This window comes from Oncorhynchus gorbuscha, linkage group LG17 (genome assembly GCF_021184085.1).
Source record: "Oncorhynchus gorbuscha isolate QuinsamMale2020 ecotype Even-year linkage group LG17, OgorEven_v1.0, whole genome shotgun sequence".
Taxonomy (NCBI): Eukaryota; Metazoa; Chordata; class Actinopteri; order Salmoniformes; family Salmonidae; genus Oncorhynchus; species Oncorhynchus gorbuscha.
Window position 1 is genome coordinate 1,618,174 of NC_060189.1, and position 19,283 is coordinate 1,637,456.

Consider the following 19,283-nt stretch of genomic DNA (forward strand, 5'->3'; position numbering starts at 1 on the left):
CTAGTTGTTCCCTCTGTCCTAGTTGTTCCCCCTGTCCTAGTTGTTCCCTCTGTCCTTGTTGTTCTGTAATGCTGCTGAACCCTCTGTCCTAGTTGTTCTGTAATGCTGCTGAACCATCTGTCCTAGTTGTTCCCCCTGTCCTAGTTGTTCCCTCTGTCCTAGTTGTTCCCTCTGTCCTAGTTGTTCCCTCTGTCCTAGTTGTTCCCTCTGTCCTAGTTGTTCCCTCTGTCCTAGTTGTTCCCTCTGTCCTAGTTGTTCCCTCTGTCCTAGTTGTTCCCTCTGTCCTAGTTGTTCCCTCTGTCCTAGTTGTTCCCCCTGTCCTAGTTGTTCCACCTGTCCTAGTTGTTCCCTCTGTCCTAGTTGTTCCCTCTGTCCTAGTTGTTTCTCCTGTCCTAGTTGTTCCCTCTGTCCTAGTTGTTCCCCTGTCCTAGTTGTTCCCCCTGTCCTTGTTGTTCTGTAATGCTGCTGAACCCTCTGTCCTAGTTGTTCCCTCTGTCCTAGTTGTTCTGTAATCCTGCTGAACCCTCTGTCCTAGTTGTTCCCTCTGTCCTAGTTGTTCCCTCTGTCCTAGTTGTTCCCTCTGTCCTAGTTGTTCCCTCTGTCCTAGTTGTTCCCTCTGTCCTAGTTGTTCCCTCTGTCCTAGTTGTTCCCTCTGTCCTAGTTGTTCTGTAATGCTGCTGAACCCACTGTCCTCTCTGTCTTGTCCCTCAGGAGAAGCTGAAGCTGGTGACGGTCCTGGGAGCAGGGCTGCTGTGTGGTACTGCCCTGGCTGTCATCATCCCCGAGGGGGTCCATGCCCTGTACGAGGAGGTCCTGGAGGGTGAGATTCGGGTCCCAAATGGCACTCTATATTCCCTTTCATAGTGCACTACTTTTGACCAGGTCCTATGGGGTTCTAGTCAAAAGTAGTGCACTATGTAAAGCTGAGCACAGATCGAAACAATGAGACAGATATTTCACCGGATGTATGAATCTGAAGCATCCGCTTGGCTTTTCCACTCACTACCAAATATGGTGGTGAGAGGAAGCCCCGTGGCTGGCAGTGGGAGGAGATGGTACTACCAAATATGGTGGTGAGAGGAAGCCCCGTGGCTGGCAGTGGGAGGAGGTGGTACTACCAAATATGGTGGTGAGAGGAAGCCCCATGGCTGGCAGTGGGAGGAGGTGGTACTACCAAATATGGTGGTGAGAGGAAGCACCGTGGCTGGCAGTGGGAGGAGGTGGTACTACCAAATATGGTGGTGAGAGGAAGCCCCGTGGCTGGCAGTGGGAGGAGGTGGTACTACCAAATATGGTGGTGAGAGGAAGCACCGTGGCTGGCAGTGGGAGGAGGTGGTACTACCAAATATGGTGGTGAGAGGAAGCACCGTGGCTGGCAGTGGGAGGAGGTGGTACTACCAAATATGGTGGTGAGAGGAAGCACCGTGGCTGGCAGTGGGAGGAGGTGGTACTACCAAATATGGTGGTGAGAGGAAGCACCGTGGCTGGCAGTGGGAGGAGGTGGTACTACCAAATATGGTGGTGAGAGGAAGCACCGTGGCTGGCAGTGGGAGGAGGTGGTACTACCAAATATGGTGGTGAGAGGAAGCACCGTGGCTGGCAGTGGGAGGAGGTAAACTGACATTCTGACAATTTTCTCATTGATGAAACATTTAATCTCAATACAGTATTCTGTTCCCAAAACTAGAAATTGTTACGAAAAGACTGGAGTAAGTTTTGTGTATTTGACCTCAAATAATGTTCCCAAAACTAGAAATTGCGAACAGACTGGACTAAGTTTTGTGGACTTTACCCTTTGCCAAAGTTTTTTAAAATTCCGTTGTTTAGGAGTCAAAGGCACATTTTTGTTACTGCATACGCACACTTCAGAGTAGGCGTTCCCTAATGGATATATGCAAATGCACGCTAGAACGCGCCAATAGGATCTCGCTAGCTCGTGCTTGGCTCTGCCCAGGTTGCTTGTTCAGCCCAATATGACTCATTTGTTCCGATTGGACACGACAGTCTGTAGTCTATCTTGGGTTAGTTATAAAACACTCTTTGGTGAGAGGGTCTGTTCTTCTTTTGTCTGACTGGGTCTGTCTGTACGTAGCGATGCTAGCAAGCCCAAGTAGGGAACAGTGATGTGTGTCTGTACGTAGCGATGCTAGCAAGCCCAAGTAGGGAACAGTGATGTGTGTCTGTACGTAGCGATGCTAGCAAGCCCAAGTAGGGAACAGTGATGTGTGTCTGTACGTAGCGATGCTAGCAAGCCCAAGTAGGGAACAGTGATGTGTGTCTGTACGTAGCGATGCTAGCAAGCCCAAGTAGGGAACAGTGATGTGTGTCTGTACGTAGCGATGCTAGCAAGCCCAAGTAGGGAACAGTGATGTGTGTCTGTATGTAGCGATGCTAGCAAGCCCAAGTAGGGAACAGTGATGTGTGTCTGTACGTAGCGATGCTAGCAAGCCCAAGTAGGGAACAGTGATGTGTGTCTGTACGTAGCGATGCTAGCAAGCCCAAGTAGGGAACAGTGATGTGTGTCTGTACGTAGCGATGCTAGCAAGCCCAAGTAGGTAACAGTGATGTGTGTCTGTACGTAGCGATGCTAGCAAGCCCAAGTAGGGAACAGTGATGTGTGTCTGTACGTAGCTATGCTAGCAAGCCCAAGTAGGTAACAGTGATGTGTGTCTGTACGTAGCGATGCTAGCAAGCCCAAGTAGGGAACAGTGATGTGTGTCTGTACGTAGCGATGCTAGCAAGCCCAAGTAGGGAACAGTGATGTGTGTCTGTACGTAGCGATGCTAGCAAGCCCAAGTAGGGAACAGTGATGTGTGTCTGTACGTAGCGATGCTAGCAAGCCCAAGTAGGTAACAGTGATGTGTGTCTGTATGTAGCGATGCTAGCAAGCCCAAGTAGGGAACAGTGATGTGTGTCTGTACGTAGCGATGCTAGCAAGCCCAAGTAGGAAACAGTGATGTGTGTCTGTACGTAGCGATGCTAGCAAGCCCAAGTAGGGAACAGTGATGTGTGTCTGTACGTAGCGATGCTAGCAAGCCCAAGTAGGTAACAGTGATGTGTGTCTGTACGTAGCGATGCTAGCAAGCCCAAGTAGGGAACAGTGATGTGTGTCTGTACGTAGCTATGCTAGCAAGCCCAAGTAGGTAACAGTGATGTGTGTCTGTACGTAGCGATGCTAGCAAGCCCAAGTAGGGAACAGTGATGTGTGTCTGTACGTAGCGATGCTAGCAAGCCCAAGTAGGGAACAGTGATGTGTGTCTGTACGTAGCGATGCTAGCAAGCCCAAGTAGGTAACAGTGATGTGTGTCTGTACGTAGCGATGCTAGCAAGCCCAAGTAGGGAACAGTGATGTGTGTCTGTACGTAGCGATGCTAGCAAGCCCAAGTAGGGAACAGTGATGTGTGTCTGTACGTAGCGATGCTAGCAAGCCCAAGTAGGGAACAGTGATGTGTGTCTGTACGTAGCAATGCTAGCAAGCCCAAGTAGGGAACAGTGATGTGTGTCTGTACGTAGCGATGCTAGCAAGCCCAAGTAGGGAACAGTGATGTGTGTCTGTACGTAGCGATGCTAGCAAGCCCAAGTAGGGAACAGTGATGTGTGTCTGTACGTAGCGATGCTAGCAAGCCCAAGTAGGTAACAGTGATGTGTGTCTGTACATAGCGATGCTCTGAAGCTACTGTATAGGTTAGGGTCTCTGTCTCTACTGTATGGGTTAGGGTCTCTGTCTCTGCTGTATGGGTTAGGGTCTCTGTCTCTACTATATGGGTTAGGGTCTCTGTCTCTACTGTATGGGTTAGGGTCTCTGTCTCTGCTATATGGGTTAGGGTCTCTGTCTCTACTGTATGGGTTAGGGTCTCTGTCTCTACTGTATGGGTTAGGGTCTCTGTCTCTACTGTATGGGTTAGGGTCTCTGTCTCTACTGTATGGGTTAGGGTCTCTGTCTACTCTATGGATTAGGGTCTCTGTCTCTACTCTATGGATTAGGGTCTCTGTCTCTACTCTATGGGTTACGGTCTCTGTCTCTACTGTATGGGTTAGGGTCTCTGTCTACTCTATGGGTTACAGTCTCTGGCTCTACTGTATGGGTTAGGGTCTCTGTCTACTCTATGGGTTACGGTCTCTGTCTCTACTGTATGGGTTAGGGTCTCTGTCTACTCTATGGGTTACGGTCTCTGTCTCTACTGTATGGTTAGGGTCTCTGTCTCTGCTGTATGGATTAGGGTCTCTGTCTCTGCTGTATGGGTTAGGGTCTCTGCTGTATGGGTTAGGTCTCTGTCTCTACTGTATGGGTTAGGGTCTCTGTCTCTACTGTATGGGTTAGGGTCTCTGCCTTTACTGTATAGGTTAGGGTCTCTGTCTCTACTGTATGGGTTAGGGTCTCTGTCTCTACTGTATGGGTTACGGTCTCTGTCTCTACTGTATGGGTTACGGTCTCTGTCTCTACTGTATGGATTAGGGTCTCTGTCTCTGCTGTATGGATTAGGGTCTCTGCCTTTACTGTATAGGTTAGGGTCTCTGTCTCTACTGTATGGGTTAGGGTCTCTGTCTCTACTGTATGGGTTAGGGTCTCTGTCTCTACTGTATGGATTAGGGTCTCTGTCTCTACTGTTTGGGTTAGGGTCTCTTTCTCTTCTCTACTGTATGGGTTAGGGTCTCTGTCTCTACTGTATGGGTTAGGGTCTCTGTCTCTACTGTATGGGTTAGGGTCTCTGTCTACTCTATGGGTTACGGTCTCTGTCTCTGCTGTATGGGTTAGGGTCTCTGTCTACTCTATGGGTTACGGTCTCTGTCTCTACTGTATGGGTTAGGGTCTCTGTCTACTCTATGGGTTACGGTCTCTGTCTCTACTGTATGGGTTAGGGTCTCTGTCTCTACTGTATGGGTTAGGGTCTCTGTCTCTACTGTATGGGTTAGGGTCTCTGTCTCTACTGTATGGGTTAGGGTCTCTGTCTCTACTGTATGGGTTAGGGTCTCTGTCTCTACTGTATGGGTTAGGGTCTCTGTCTCTACTGTATGGGTTAGGGTCTCTGTCTCTACTGTATGGGTTAGGGTCTCTGTCTCTACTGTATGGGTTAGGGTCTCTGTCTCTACTGTATGGGTTAGGGTCTCTGTCTCTACTGTATGGGTTAGGGTCTCTGCCTCTACTGTATGGGTTAGGGTCTCTGAATCTACTCTATGGGTTAAGGTCTATGTCTCTACTGTTTGGGTTAGGGTCTCTTTCTCTTCTCTACTGTATGGGTTAGGGTCTCTGTCTCTACTGTATGGGTTAGGGTCTCTGTCTCTACTGTATGGGTTAGGGTCTCTCTAAAGCTACTGTATGGGTTAGGGTCTCTGTCTCTACTGTATGGGTTAAGGCCTCTCTAAAGCTACTGTATGGGTTAGGGTCTCTTTCTCTTCTCTACTGTATGGGTTAGGGTCTCTTTCTCTTCTCTACTGTATGGGTTAGGGTCTCTGTCTCTACTGTATGGGTTAGGTTCTGTCTCTACTGTATCGGTTAGGGTCTCTGTCTCTACTCTATGGGTTAGGGTCTCTACTGTATCGGTTAGGGTCTCTGTCTCTACTGTATGGGTTAGGGTCTCTGAATCTACTCTGTGGGTTACGGTCTCTGTCTCTACTGTATGGGTTAGGGTCTCTTTCTCTTCACTACTGTATTGGTTAGGGTCTCTGTCCATGTCTCTACTGTATGGGTTTGGGACTCTGTCTCTACTATATTGGTTAGGGTCTCTGAATCTACTCTATGGGTTAGGGTCTCTGCCTCTACTGTATGGGTTAGGGTCTCTGTTTCTACTGTGTGGGTTAGGGTCTCTGTTTCTACTGTATGGGTTAGGGTCTCTGTCTCTACTGTATGGGTTAGGGTCTCTGTCTCTACTGTATGGGTTAGGGTCTCTGTCTCTACTGTATGGGTTAGGGTCTCTGTCTCTACTGTATTGGTTACGGTCTCTGTCTCTACTGTATGGGTTAGGGTCTCTTTCTCTTCTCTACTGTATGGGTTAGTGTCTCTGTCTCTACTGTATGGGTTAGGGTCTCTGTCTACTGTATGGGTTAGGGTCTCTGTCTCTACTGTATGGGTTAGGGTCTCTGTCTCTACTGTATGGGTTAGCGTCTCTCTCTACTGTATGGGTTAGCGTCTCTCTCTACTGTATGGGTTAGCGTCTCTGTCTCTACTGTATGGGTTAGCGTCTCTCTCTACTGTATGGGTTAGCGTCTCTGTCTCTACTGTATGGGTTAGGGTCTCTGAATCTACTGTATGGGTTAGGGTCTCAGTCTCTCTCTCTCTCTCTCTCTCTCTCTCTCTCTCTCTCTCTCTCTCTCTCTCTCTCTGTGTAGGTGTGCACCACGCCCCTGGCCAGGTGGAGGGGGTGGAGGTCTCCCAGCCCAAGGAAGGTGTGGATGCAGCTCTGGGGGTCAGTAGGGAGCACAGCCACGATCACCTCCATGCCTACATCGGGGTTTCTCTGGTCCTGGGGTTCGTCTTCATGCTGCTGGTCGACCAGATCGGAAGCGCCCACGTACACAGCAGTGCTGACGGTCAGTCTGGATGGACACAGACAGACAGACAGACAGACAGACAGACAGACAGACAGACAGACAGACAGACAGACAGACAGACAGAGAGACAGAGAGACAGAGAGACAGAGAGACAGAGAGACAGAGAGACAGAGAGACAGAGAGACAGAGAGCATGGGTGGAGCTCACCACTCTCAAGGCCTGCTTCCCGGACACAGATTAAGTCGAGTGGTCCTGGACTAAAGCAAGTTCAGTGGGGAATCACCATTGAAAGTTATTTTCAGCCCAGTTCTAGGATTAATCAGTCCGGGAAACCGGGCCCTCGAGGTTCTACTTTATCAGAGCACGATTTGTCCATGGAGCTTTCTGTCTGATTTGTCCATGGAGTGGTCTGTCTGATTTGTTAGTGGTGTGGTCTGTCTGATTTGTCCATGGAGCTTTCTGTCTGATTTGTCCATGGAGCTTTCTGTCTGATTTGTCCGTGGTGTGGTCTGTCTGATTTGTCCGTGGTGTGGTCTGTCTGATTTGTCCGTGGAGTGGTCTGTCTGATTTGTCCGTGGAGTGGTCTGTCTGATTTGTCCGTGGAGTGGTCTGTCTGATTTGTCCGTGGAGTGGTCTGTCTGATTTGTCCGTGGAGTGGTCTGTCTGATTTGTCCGTGGAGTGGTCTGTCTGATTTGTCCGTGGTGCGGTCTGTCTGATTTGTCCATGGAGTGGTCTGTCTGATTTGTTAGTGGTGTGGTCTGTCTGATTTGTCCATGGTGTGGTCTGTCTGATTTGATGTGTGTTCAGATCCAGAGTCTGCGAGGGTTGCCAGCTCCAAGATCTCCACCACCTTGGGACTAGTGGTCCATGCAGCAGGTAAGATGGCTTCATTACCCAGTGTTTCAGACCAACATGTTTTTTAGGAAGAAGAGAGAAGGCTTGTTGGTGGGTTGTTGTTTTGACGGAGTATTTTGTAGTGATAAAAACATTTCTGTTCCAGCGGATGGCGTGGCTCTCGGCGCAGCAGCTTCCACCTCTCAGACCAGTGTTCAGCTCATTGTCTTTGTGGCCATCATGCTTCACAAGGTGAAAGTGGAAAACGATAACAGACCGTTCATCTTCTTAGTCCATGTTTTTTTGTTTCAAACAGTTTGTGTGTTTGTAACAGATGGTCACTGTGTTGCTTAACAGAATAGCCGGGCTATATACAGGGTATTACGGTACAGAGTCAATGTGGAGGCTATATACAGGGTATTACGGTACAGAGTCAATGTGGAGGCTATATACAGGGGGTACCAGTACAGAGTCAATGTGGAGGCTATATACAGGGTATTACGGTACAGAGTCAATGTGGAGGCTATATACAGGGTATTACGGTACAGAGTCAATGTGGAGGCTATATACAGGGGGTACCGGTACAGAGTCAATGTGGAGGCTATATACAGGGTGTTACGGTACAGAGTCAATGTGGAGACTATATACAGGGTATTACGGTACAGAGTCAATGTGGAGGCTATATACAGGGGGTACCAGTACAGAGTCAATGTGGAGGCTATATACAGGGTATTACGGTACAGAGTCAATGTGGAGGCTATATACAGGGTATTACGGTACAGAGTCAATGTGGAGGCTATATACAGGGGTACTCAGAGTCAATGTGGAGGCTATATGGGTGTTACGGTACAGAGTCAATGTGGAGACTATATACAGGGTATTACGGTACAGAGTCAATGTGGAGGCTATATACAGGGTGTTACGGTACAGAGTCAATGTGGAGGCTATATACAGGGTATTACGGTACAGAGTCAATGTGGAGGCTATATACAGGGTATTACAGAGTCAATGTGGAGGCTATATACAGGGTGTTGTGGTACAGAGTCAATGTGGAGGCTATATACAGGGTGTTACGGTACAGAGTCAATGTGGAGGCTATATACAGGGTATTACAGTACAGAGTCAATGTGGAGGCTATATACAGGGTATTACGGTACAGAGTCAATGTGGAGGCTATATACAGGGTATTACGGTACAGAGTCAATGTGGAGACTATATACAGGGTATTACGGTACAGAGTCAATGTGGAGGTTATATACAGGGGGTACCGGTACAGAGTCTATGTGGAGGCTATATACAGGGTACTACGGTACAGAGTCAATGTGGAGGCTATATACAGGGGGCACCGGTACAGAGTCAATGTGGAGGCTATATACAGGGGGCACCGGTACAGAGTCAATGTGGAGGCTATATACAGGGGGTACCGGTACAGAGTCAATGTGGAGGCTATATACAGGGGTACCGGTACAGAGTCAATGTGGAGGCTATATACAGGGTTTTACGGTACAGAGTCAATGTGGAGGCTATATACAGGGTATTACGGTACAGAGTCAATGTGGAGGCTATATACAGGGTGTTACGGTACAGAGTCAATGTGGAGGCTATATACAGGGGGTACTGGTACAGAGTCAATGTGGAGGCTATATACAGGGGGCACCGGTACAGAGTCAATGTGGAGGCTATATACAGGGTGTTATGGTACAGAGTCAATGTGGAGGCTATATACAGGGGGCACCGGTACAGAGTCAATGTGGAGGCTATATACAGGGGGCACCGGTACAGAGTCAATGTGGAGGCTATATACAGGGGGCACCGGTACAGAGTCAATGTGGAGGCTATATACAGGGTGTTACCGGTACAGAGTCAATGTGGAGGCTATATACAGGGGCACCGGTACAGAGTCAATGTGGAGGCTATATACAGGTGCTACCGGTACAGAGTCAATGTGGAGGCTATATACAGGGGCACCGGTACAGAGTCAATGTGGAGGCTATATACAGGGGGCACCGGTACAGAGTCAATGTGGAGGCTATATACAGGTGGTACCGGTACAGAGTCAATGTGGAGGCTATATACAGGGGCACCGGTACAGAGTCAATGTGGAGGCTATATACAGGGGGCACCGGTACAGAGTCAATGTGGAGGCTATATACAGGGGGCACCGGTACAGAGTCAATGTGGAGGCTATATACAGGGGGTACCGGTACAGAGTCAATGTGGAGGCTATATACAGGGTTTTACGGTACAGAGTCAATGTGGAGGCTATATACAGGGTATTACGGTACAGAGTCAATGTGGAGGCTATATACAGGGTATTACGGTACAGAGTCAATGTGGAGGCTATATACAGGGTATTACGGTACAGAGTCAATGTGGAGGTTTTATACAGGGGGTACCGGTACAGAGTCAATGTGGAGGCTATATACAGGGTATTACGGTACAGAGTCAATGTGGAGGCTATATACAGGGGGCACCGGTACAGAGTCAATGTGGAGGCTATATACAGGGGGCACCGGTACAGAGTCAATGTGGAGGCTATATACAGGGGTACCGGTACAGAGTCAATGTGGAGGCTATATACAGGGTTTTACGGTACAGAGTCAATGTGGAGGCTATATACAGGGTATTACGGTACAGAGTCAATGTGGAGGCTATATACAGGGTGTTACGGTACAGAGTCAATGTGGAGGCTATATACAGGGGGTACTGGTACAGAGTCAATGTGGAGGCTATATACAGGGGGCACCGGTACAGAGTCAATGTGGAGGCTATATACAGGTGGTACTGGTACAGAGTCAATGTGGAGGCTATATACAGGTGGTACTGGTACAGAGTCAATGTGGAGGCTATATACAGGGGGCACCGGTACAGAGTCAATGTGGAGGCTATATACAGGGTGTTATGGTACAGAGTCAATGTGGAGGCTATATACAGGGTCAATGTGGACTATATACAGGTACAGAGTCAATGTGGAGGCTATATACAGGGGGCACCGGTACAGAGTCAATGTGGAGGCTATATACAGGGGTTACCGGTACAGAGTCAATGTGGAGGCTATATACAGGGTGTACCGGTACAGAGTCAATGTGGAGGCTATATACAGGGGGCACCGGTACAGAGTCAATGTGGAGGCTATATACAGGTGCTACCGGTACAGAGTCAATGTGGAGGCTATATACAGGGGGCACCGGTACAGAGTCAATGTGGAGGCTATATACAGGGGGCACCGGTACAGAGTCAATGTGGAGGCTATATACAGGTGGTACCGGTACAGAGTCAATGTGGAGGCTATATACAGGGGGCACCGGTACAGAGTCAATGTGGAGGCTATATACAGGGGGCACCGGTACAGAGTCAATGTGGAGGCTATATACAGGGGGCACCGGTACAGAGTCAATGTGGAGGCTATATACAGGGGGCACCGGTACAGAGTCAATGTGGAGGCTATATACAGGGGGCACCGGTACAGAGTCAATGTGGAGGCTATATACAGGGGGCACCGGTACAGAGTCAATGTGGAGGCTATATACAGGTGCTACCGGTACAGAGTCAATGTGGAGGCTATATACAGGGGGCACCGGTACAGAGTCAATGTGGAGGCTATATACAGGTGGTACCGGTACAGAGTCAATGCGGGGCACATTGACACACTGTGCTGCTTAACAGAATAGCCTCCTTCCTCACGAAGCCACACTGACAACATTCTAAACAAACCAAATGACTTTCAGTTTAAAAATAAAAGATGAACAAAACAGACAAAAATAAACAACTATGAGGTAACAATTAGAAAGTAACCAATCAATGCTCTTATAAAGTTCAGTTGTCATTGGTCTGTATGTTAAACTGTCTGCCCCCCCCCTCTAGGCCCCAGCAGTGTTTTTGAACCCTGTCTTCCTCTCCCCACCCAAACCCCCAGGCCCCAGCAGCCTTTGGCCTGGTCTCTTTCCTGATGCATGCTGGTCTAGAGAGGAACCGGATCCGTAAACACCTGCTGGTCTTCGCCCTGGCAGCACCTGTCCTCGCCATGGTTACCTTTGTAGGACTCAGCCAGGTCAGTTGGAGGGGGAGGGGGGGCATGAATGAGCCCAGAATGCTATTTTGTCCTCTCAGTACTACTGTCCCCATCCCATAGAATGAAATGAAGCCCTGAGTATTCCTTCCTAATGTTGTTCTCCCTCTATGGCTTTTCAAATATGTATTTCACTTTATGCTCCAGTCGTGAAAATCGAGGCTCATTCTAATTCCTCTTTTCTTTCTTCCTGGTCTCGTCGACCTCTCTAGTCCAGTAAAGAGGCACTGTCAGATGTGAACGCCACGGGCGTGGCCATGTTGTTCTCTGCCGGGACCTTCCTGTACGTTGCCACGGTACATGTCCTTCCCGAGGTGGGCGGGACCGGACACAGCCACTCCCCCACACCGGGGAAGGAAACGGCGAAGGGACTGAGCAAGGTGGAGGTTGGGGCTCTGGTTCTGGGCTGTCTGATACCACTGGTGCTGTCTGTGGGACACCAGCACTAGAGACACACACCCAGAGGAGGAGAAGAGAGAACGGGTAGGAAGGAGGAGGGTCTAGAGGGAAAGCAGCCAAACAGATCTCTCTCTTGTGTCTTATGTATCTGTTCTTTGACTGCTGATTGGTTGGAGTGGGACAACGACTTGGATCAAAACCATTTAAAACCCTGGAAGACACAGGGATGACGATGTCATTAATAACAACAACTTTCCCACTTTTTCTACGAGAAGTTGACAACAGACTTGTACTTGTTTAAATGTTTAAAAATGATATTATATATTTGATTTGATTTTGAGCTCTAGGTAGACTGTACAGAGATAAGCAAGAGAGTTTGGGTCGTGGTCGTGTCCTGTTTCAAACGAACTGTCGACTGACTCCTGAACTCGTATTGACGGGATATTTGTTTGACGACTTGGGCTGTAATAAACTTAAAAACTTAAATATTGTGACATCTTGCAGTAAAAGTTAAGTTGTTTTTTAAATCAGTGATTTAAAAAAAAATAAACTCGCTGGTTTTCAGACACACTTTGAATAACTTTACTCTCTTACTGTAAGATGTGAAATGTGATAGTTATTTATGTTCTTGCTAGTGGGAATCGGGTTAAGTATTTAGAAGTTTTACATGTAAGTAGTTACATTTCTATGACTTTTGATCTTACCTAATGGTTACTTATATATATCTGCTCTACTAGTAATATGAGACGTCTGAGAGAAATGTGTCTATGAGACTGATTTCCACAGACCCCTAACCTTTTGTTAACTGAAAGTTAATGACTGTCTAGCTTCAGTCACATAAAGGAACGCTTGCCACAGGATCGGCCTCTAAACGAGACACTGAAACATCTAAACCTATCACAGCCGTTCTTTCTTTCACATTTACTTTGGTCGTTTACCCCCCTGGACCTGCTTCCCTGGTACAGGAAGTGGAGACGTGATTGTGGAGTAGAGTGAGGTTGCCACTATATCCTGATCTCTGGTCAGTTTTGTGTGTTTGTCCCCCCCCCCCCCCCCCACTAATGGTTAAGGTCGAAGCTGTACCTAGGGGAAACTTCACTCCTGAGCGATGATTGTATGGAGACAAAATGGATACTAGTCTTTTTGACGGTGGTGGTGGTGGTGGTGGTGGTGGTGGTCAAATAGACTAGTAGCCATTTTGTCTCCATACAATATGTGAGTAGTCTTTGTACAGTGTATGAGTAGTCAGAGAGACGCATTATAATGACCTCTGAACTGAGGGACCAGCATTGTGGAGTGTAGGGAGACAGGACCAGCAGACAGACAGACCGGCAGACAGACAGACCGGCAGACAGACAGACCGGCAGACAGACAGACCGGCAGACAGACAGACCGGCAGACAGACAGACAGACAGACAGACCGGCAGACAGACAGACAGACAGACAGGCAGGCAGACAGACCGGCAGGCAGACAGACCGGCAGGCAGACAGACCGGCAGGCAGACAGACCGGCAGGCAGACAGACCGGCAGGCAGACAGACCGGCAGGCAGACAGACCGCAGGCAGACAGGCAGGCAGACAGACAGCAGGCAGACCAGCAGACAGACCAGCAGACAGACCAGCAGACAGACCAGCAGACAGACCAGCAGACAGACAGACAGTTTTGTCTGGACCACTTTGTTTTAACCTATCATATGTTATTAGTCACATGTGCCTCATACAACAGGTGTAGACTTTACAGTGAAATGCTGACTTACAAGCCTTTAACCAACAATACAGAGTTAAAAAGTAAGAAAGAATAGCAAAGTAAGAAGTTTTTTTAAATTCCTGACATTTAATCCTCGTAAAAACTCTCTGTCTTAGGTCAGTTAGGATCACCGGTTTATTTTATGAATGTGAAATGTCAGAATAATAGTAGAGGGAATGATTTATTTCAGCTTTTATTTCTTTCATCACATTCCCAGTGAGTCAGAAGTTTACATACACTCAATTAGTATTTGGTAGCATTGACTTTATATTGCTGAACTTGGGTCAAACGTTTCGGGTAGCCTTCCACAAGCTTCCCACAATAAGTTGGGTGCATTTTGGCCCATTCCTCCTGACAGAGCTGGTGTAACTCAGTCAGGTTTTTAATTTGATCTTTATTTAACTAAACAAGTCAGTTAAGAATGACAGATTTGTACCTTGTCAGCTCGGGGGTTTGAACCTGCAACCTTCCGGTTACTAGTCCAACGCTCTAACCACTAAGCTACCCTGCCGCCCGTGTGCTCACACACGCTTTTTCAGTTCTGCCCACACATTTTCTATAGGATTGAGGTCAGGGCTTTGTGATGGCCACTCCAATACCTTGACTTTGTTGTCCTTAAGCCATTTTGCCACAACTTTGGAAGTCTGTTTGGGGTCTTTCTCCATCTGGACCCATTTGAGACCAAGCTTTAACTTCCTGACTGATGTCTTGAGATGTTGCTTCAATATATTCACATACTTTTCCTTCCTCATGATGCCATCTATTTTGTTTAGTGCGCCAGTCCCTCCTGCAGCAAAGCAACCCCACAACATGGTGCTTCACGGTTGGGATGGTGTTCTTCGGCTTGCAAGCCTCACCCTTTTTCCTCCAAACATAACGATGGTCATTATGGTCAAAGAGTTATATTTTTATTTCATCAGACCAGAGGACCATCTTCCTTGCTGAGCTGCCTTTCAGGTTGTGTCGATATAGGACTCGTTTTACTGTGGATATTGATACTTTTGTACCTGTTTCCTCCAGCATCTTCACAAGGTCCTTTGCTGTTGTTCTGGTATTGATTTGCACTTTTTGCACCAAAATACGTTAATCTCTAGGAGACAGAAAGTGTCTCCTTCCTGAGCGGTATGATGGCTGCGTGGTCCCATGGTGTTTATACTTGCGTACTATTGTTTGTACAGATGAACGTGGTACCTTCAGGCGTTTGGAAATTTCTCCCAAGGATGAACCAGACTTGTGGAGGTTTACAAATTGTTTTCTGAGATCTTGGCTGATTTCTTTTGATTTTCCCATGATGTCAAGCAAAGAGGCACTGAGTTTGAAGGTTGGCCTTGAAATACATCCACAGGTACACCCCCAATTGGCTCAAATTATGTCAATTAGCCTATCAGAAGCTTCTAAAGCCATGACATCATTTTCTGGAATTTTCCAAGCTGTTTAAAGGCACAGTTAATTTAGTGTATGTAAACTTCTGACCCACTTGATTTGTGATACAGTGAATTATAAGTGAAATCATCTGTCTAAACAAATGACTTGTGTCATGCACAAAGTAGATGTCCTAACCGACTTGACAAAACTATAGTTTGTTAACAAGAAATTTGTGGTTGAAAAACAAGTTTTATGACTCCAACCTAAGTGTATGTTAAACTTCCAACTTCAACTGTACATGTATTTAGGGGTGAAGTGACTAGGATAGATAATAAACAATAGCAGCAGCGTATGTGTTAGAGCGTATGTTGTGTGTGTGTGTGTGTGAGAGAGCGTATGTTGTGTGTGTGTGTGTGTGTGTTGTGTTTGTGTGTGTGTGTGAGAGAGCGTATGTTGTGTGTGTGAGAGAGCGTATGCTGTGTTTGTGTGTGTGAGAGAGCGTATGTTGTGTGTGTGTGTGAGAGCGTATGTTGTGTGTGTGTGTGTGAGAGCGTATGTTGTGTGTGTGTGTGTGAGAGCGTATGTTGTGTGTGTGTGTGTGAGAGCGTATGTTGTGTGTGTGTGTGTGAGAGCGTATGTTGTGTGTGTGTGTGTGTGTGTGTGAGAGCGTGTGTGTGTGTGTGTGTGTGTGAGAGCGTATGTGTGTGTGTGTGTGTGTGTGTGTGTGTGTGAGAGCGTGTGTGTGTGTGTGTGTGTGTGTGAGAGCGTATGTTGTGTGTGTGTGTGTGTGTGTGTGAGAGCGTGTGTGTGTGTGTGTGTGTGTGTGTGAGAGCGTATGTTGTGTGTGTGTGTGTGTGTGTGAGAGCGTGTGTGTGTGTGTGTGTGTGTGTGTGAGAGCGTATGTTGTGTGTGTGTGTGTGTGTGTGTGTGTGAGAGCGTATGCTGTGTGTGTGTGAGAGCGTATGTGTGTGTGTGTGTGTGTGAGAGCGTATGTTGTGTGTGTGTGTGTGTGTGTGTGTGTGAGAGCGTTGTGTGTGTGTGTGTGTGTGTGTGTGTGTGTGTGTGTGTGTGTGTGTGTGTGTGTGTGTGTGTGTGAGAGCGTATGTTGTGTGTGTGTGTGTGTGTGTGAGAGCGTATGTTGTGTGTGTGTGTGTGTGTGTGTGAGAGCGTATGTTGTGTGTGTGTGTGTGTGTGTGTGTGAGAGAGCGTATGTTGTGTGTGTGTGTGTGTGTGTGTGTTTGTGTGTGTGTGTGAGAGAGCGTATGTTGTGTGTGTGAGAGAGCGTATGCTGTGTTTGTGTGTGTGAGAGAGCGTATGTTGTGTGTGTGTGTGTGAGAGCGTATGTTGTGTGTGTGAGAGCGTATGTTGTGTGTGTGTGTGTGTGTGTGAGAGCGTGTGTGTGTGTGTGTGTGTGTGTGTGTGAGAGCGTATGTTGTGTGTGTGTGTGTGTGTGTGTGTGTGAGAGCGTGTTGTGTGTGTGTGTGTGTGTGTGTGAGAGTATGCTGTGTGTGTGTGTGAGCGTATGCTGTGTGTGTGTGTGAGAGCGTATGTTGTGTGTGTGTGTGTGTGTGTGTGTGTATGCGTGTGTGTGTGTGAGAGCGTATGTTGTGTGTGTGTGTGTGAGAGCGTATGTTGTGTGTGTGTGTGTGTGTGTGTGTGAGAGCGTTGTGTGTGTGTGAGAGTGTATGTTGTGTGTGTGTGTGTGTGTGTGTGTGTGTGTGTGTGTGTGTGTGTGTGTGTGTGTGTGTGTGTGTGTGTGTGTGTGTGTGTGTGTATGTGTGTGTGAGAGCGTGTGTTGTGTGTGTGTGTGTATGTTGTGTGTGTGAGAGCGTATGTTGTGTGTGTGAGCGTATGTTGTGTGTGTGAGAGCGTATGTTGTGTGTGTGAGAGCGTATGTTGTGTGTGTGAGAGCGTATGTTGTGTGTGTGAGAGCGTATGTTGTGTGTGTGAGAGCGTATGTTGTGTGTGTGAGAGCGTATGTTGTGTGTGTGAGAGCGTATGTTGTGTGTGTGAGAGCGTATGTTGTGTGTGTGAGAGAGCGTATGTTGTGTGTGTGAGAGAGCGTATGTTGTGTGTGTGTGAGAGCGTATGTTGTGTGTGTGTGTGAGAGCGTATGTTGTGTGTGTGTGTGTGTGTGTGTGTGTGAGAGCGTATGCTGTGTGTGTGTGTGTGTGAGAGCGTATGCTGTGTGTGTGTGTGTGTGTGAGAGCGTATGTTGTGTGTGTGTGAGAGCGTATGTTGTGTGTGTGTGTGTGTGAGAGCGTATGTGTGTGTGTGTGTGAGAGCGTATGTGGTGTGTGTGTGTGAGAGCGTATGTTGTGTGTGTGTGTGAGAGCGTATGTTGTGTGTGTGTGTGAGAGCGTATGTTGTGTGTGTGTGAGAGCGTATGTTGTGTGTGTGTGTGAGAGCGTATGCTGTGTGTGTGTGTGTGAGAGCGTATGCTGTGAGAGCGTGTGTGTGTGTGTGTGTGTGTGAGAGCGTATGTTGTGTGTGTGTGTGTGTGTGTGAGAGCGTATGCTGTGTGTGTGTGTGTGTGTGTGTGTGTGAGAGCGTATGCTGTGTGTGTGTGTGTGTGAGAGCGTATGTTGTGTGTGTGTGTGTGAGAGCGTATGTGGTGTGTGTGTGTGAGAGCGTATGTGGTGTGTGTGTGTGTGAGAGCGTATGTGGTGTGTGTGTGTGAGAGCGTATGTTGTGTGTGTGTGTGAGCGTATGTTGTGTGTGTGTGTGAGAGCGTATGCTGTGTGTGTGAGAGCGTGTGTGTGTGTGAGAGCGTGTGAGCGTGTGTGTGTGTGTGTGTGAGAGCGTATGTTGTGTGTGTGTGAGCGTATGTTGTGTGTGTGTGAGAGCGTATGTGTTGTGTGTGTGTATGAGAGCGTATGTTGTGAGTGTGTGTGTGTGTGTAGTATGTGTGTAGTATGTGTGTAGTATGTGTGACTGTGTGGGTCGAGTCCAGCATAGAGCCAGTACAAGAGATCCAGTGCCAAGGATAGAGGGTAAATAGCCTGGACGGCCATTTGATTAACTGTTTGGCAGTTTTATGGCTTGGGGGTAGAAGCTGTTAAGGAGCCTTCTGGTCCCAGACTTCTGCGCTCTGGTTCCACTTGTCACCCGGTAGCAGAGAGAACAGACTTGGATGACTGGAGTCTTTGACAATTTTTTAGGGCCTTCCTCTGACACTTCAGGTCCTGGGTGGCAGGGTGCTCGACCCCGGCGATTCGCACTACCCTCTGTAGCGCCTTATGGTCGGATGCCAAGCAGTTGCCATACCAAGAGGCGATGCTGCCAGTCAAGATGCTCTCATGGGTGCGGGAACTTTTTGAGGATCTGAGGGCCCGTGCCAAATCTTTTCAGCCTCCTGAGGCGTAAGAGGCATTTTCGTGCACTCGTCATGACTGTGTTTATGTGTTTGGACCATGATAGGTCCTTAGTGATGTGGACACAGAGAACCTAAAGTTCTCGACCATCGATGTGAATGGGGGCATGTTCGCCCCTCCGTTTCCTGTAGTCCAAGATCCGCTCTTTTGTCTTGCTGACGTGGTTGAGGGAGAGTTTGTTGTCCTTGCACCACACTGCCACCTCCTCCCTATAGGCTGTCTCATCATCGTCGGTGATTAGCCCTACCACCAGTTTCTGACCTCCTCCCTATATAGGCTGTCTCATCATCGTCGGTGATCAGGTCTCCTCCCTCCTCCCTATAGGCTGTCTCATCATCGTCGGTGATCAGGCCTACCACCAGGTCTCTGACCTCCTCCATATAGTCTGTCTCATCATCGTCGGTGATCAGGCCTACCACCAGGTCTCTGACCTCCTCCCTATAGGCTGTCTCATCATCGTACCACCGTTGTGTTGTCAGCAAATGTAATAATGATGTTGAAGTCGTACATGGCCACGCAGTCGTGTGAACAGGGAGGGAGTACAGGAGGGGACTGAGCATGCACCCCTGAGGGGCCCCCATGTTGAAGGTCAGTGTGGCGGATGTGTTGTTGTCTCCTCTCACCACCTGGGGGCGGTCCAGCAGGAAGTCCAAGATCCAGTTGCAGAGGGAGGTGTTTAGTCCCAGGGTCCTTAGCTTAGTGATGAGCTTTGAGGGCACTATGGTGTTGAACGCTGAGCTGTAGTCAATGAACAGCATTCTCACGTAGGTGTTCCTTTTGTCCACATGGGACAGGGCAGTGAGATCTGTGGATCTGTTGGAGTGATATGTGAATTGGAGTTGGTCCGGGGTCCGATGATGGTGTTGATGTGAGCCATGACCAGCCTTTCAAAGAATTTCATGACTACAGGTGTGAGTGCTATGGGGTGATAGTCATTAAGACAGTTTACCTTAGCGTTCTTGGGCACAGGGACTATGGTGGTCTGCTTGCAACATAAGTATTACA

At 48.1% G+C, this 19,283-nt stretch overlaps 1 protein-coding gene across 2 annotated transcripts in view; it reads left to right on the top strand.

Moving 5' to 3' along the window:
• slc39a9 (solute carrier family 39 member 9) overlaps nt 1-19,283 on the top strand; it is a 36,475-nt gene that overhangs the window by 2,740 nt on the left and 14,452 nt on the right. Inside the window, exons 2-7 of one of the 2 annotated variants that reach the window (XM_046307848.1) lie at nt 712-820; nt 6,328-6,528; nt 7,298-7,366; nt 7,491-7,576; nt 11,241-11,375; nt 11,606-11,876. In XM_046307848.1, coding sequence (XP_046163804.1) covers nt 712-820; nt 6,328-6,528; nt 7,298-7,366; nt 7,491-7,576; nt 11,241-11,375; nt 11,606-11,842 — 837 coding nt within the window. In that variant the 3' untranslated portion in view covers nt 11,843-11,876. Of the gene's footprint in view, nt 1-711; nt 821-6,327; nt 6,529-7,297; nt 7,367-7,490; nt 7,577-11,240; nt 11,376-11,605; nt 12,361-19,283 lie in introns of those variants that run through there. The other variant, XM_046307846.1, reaches the window with a different exon arrangement.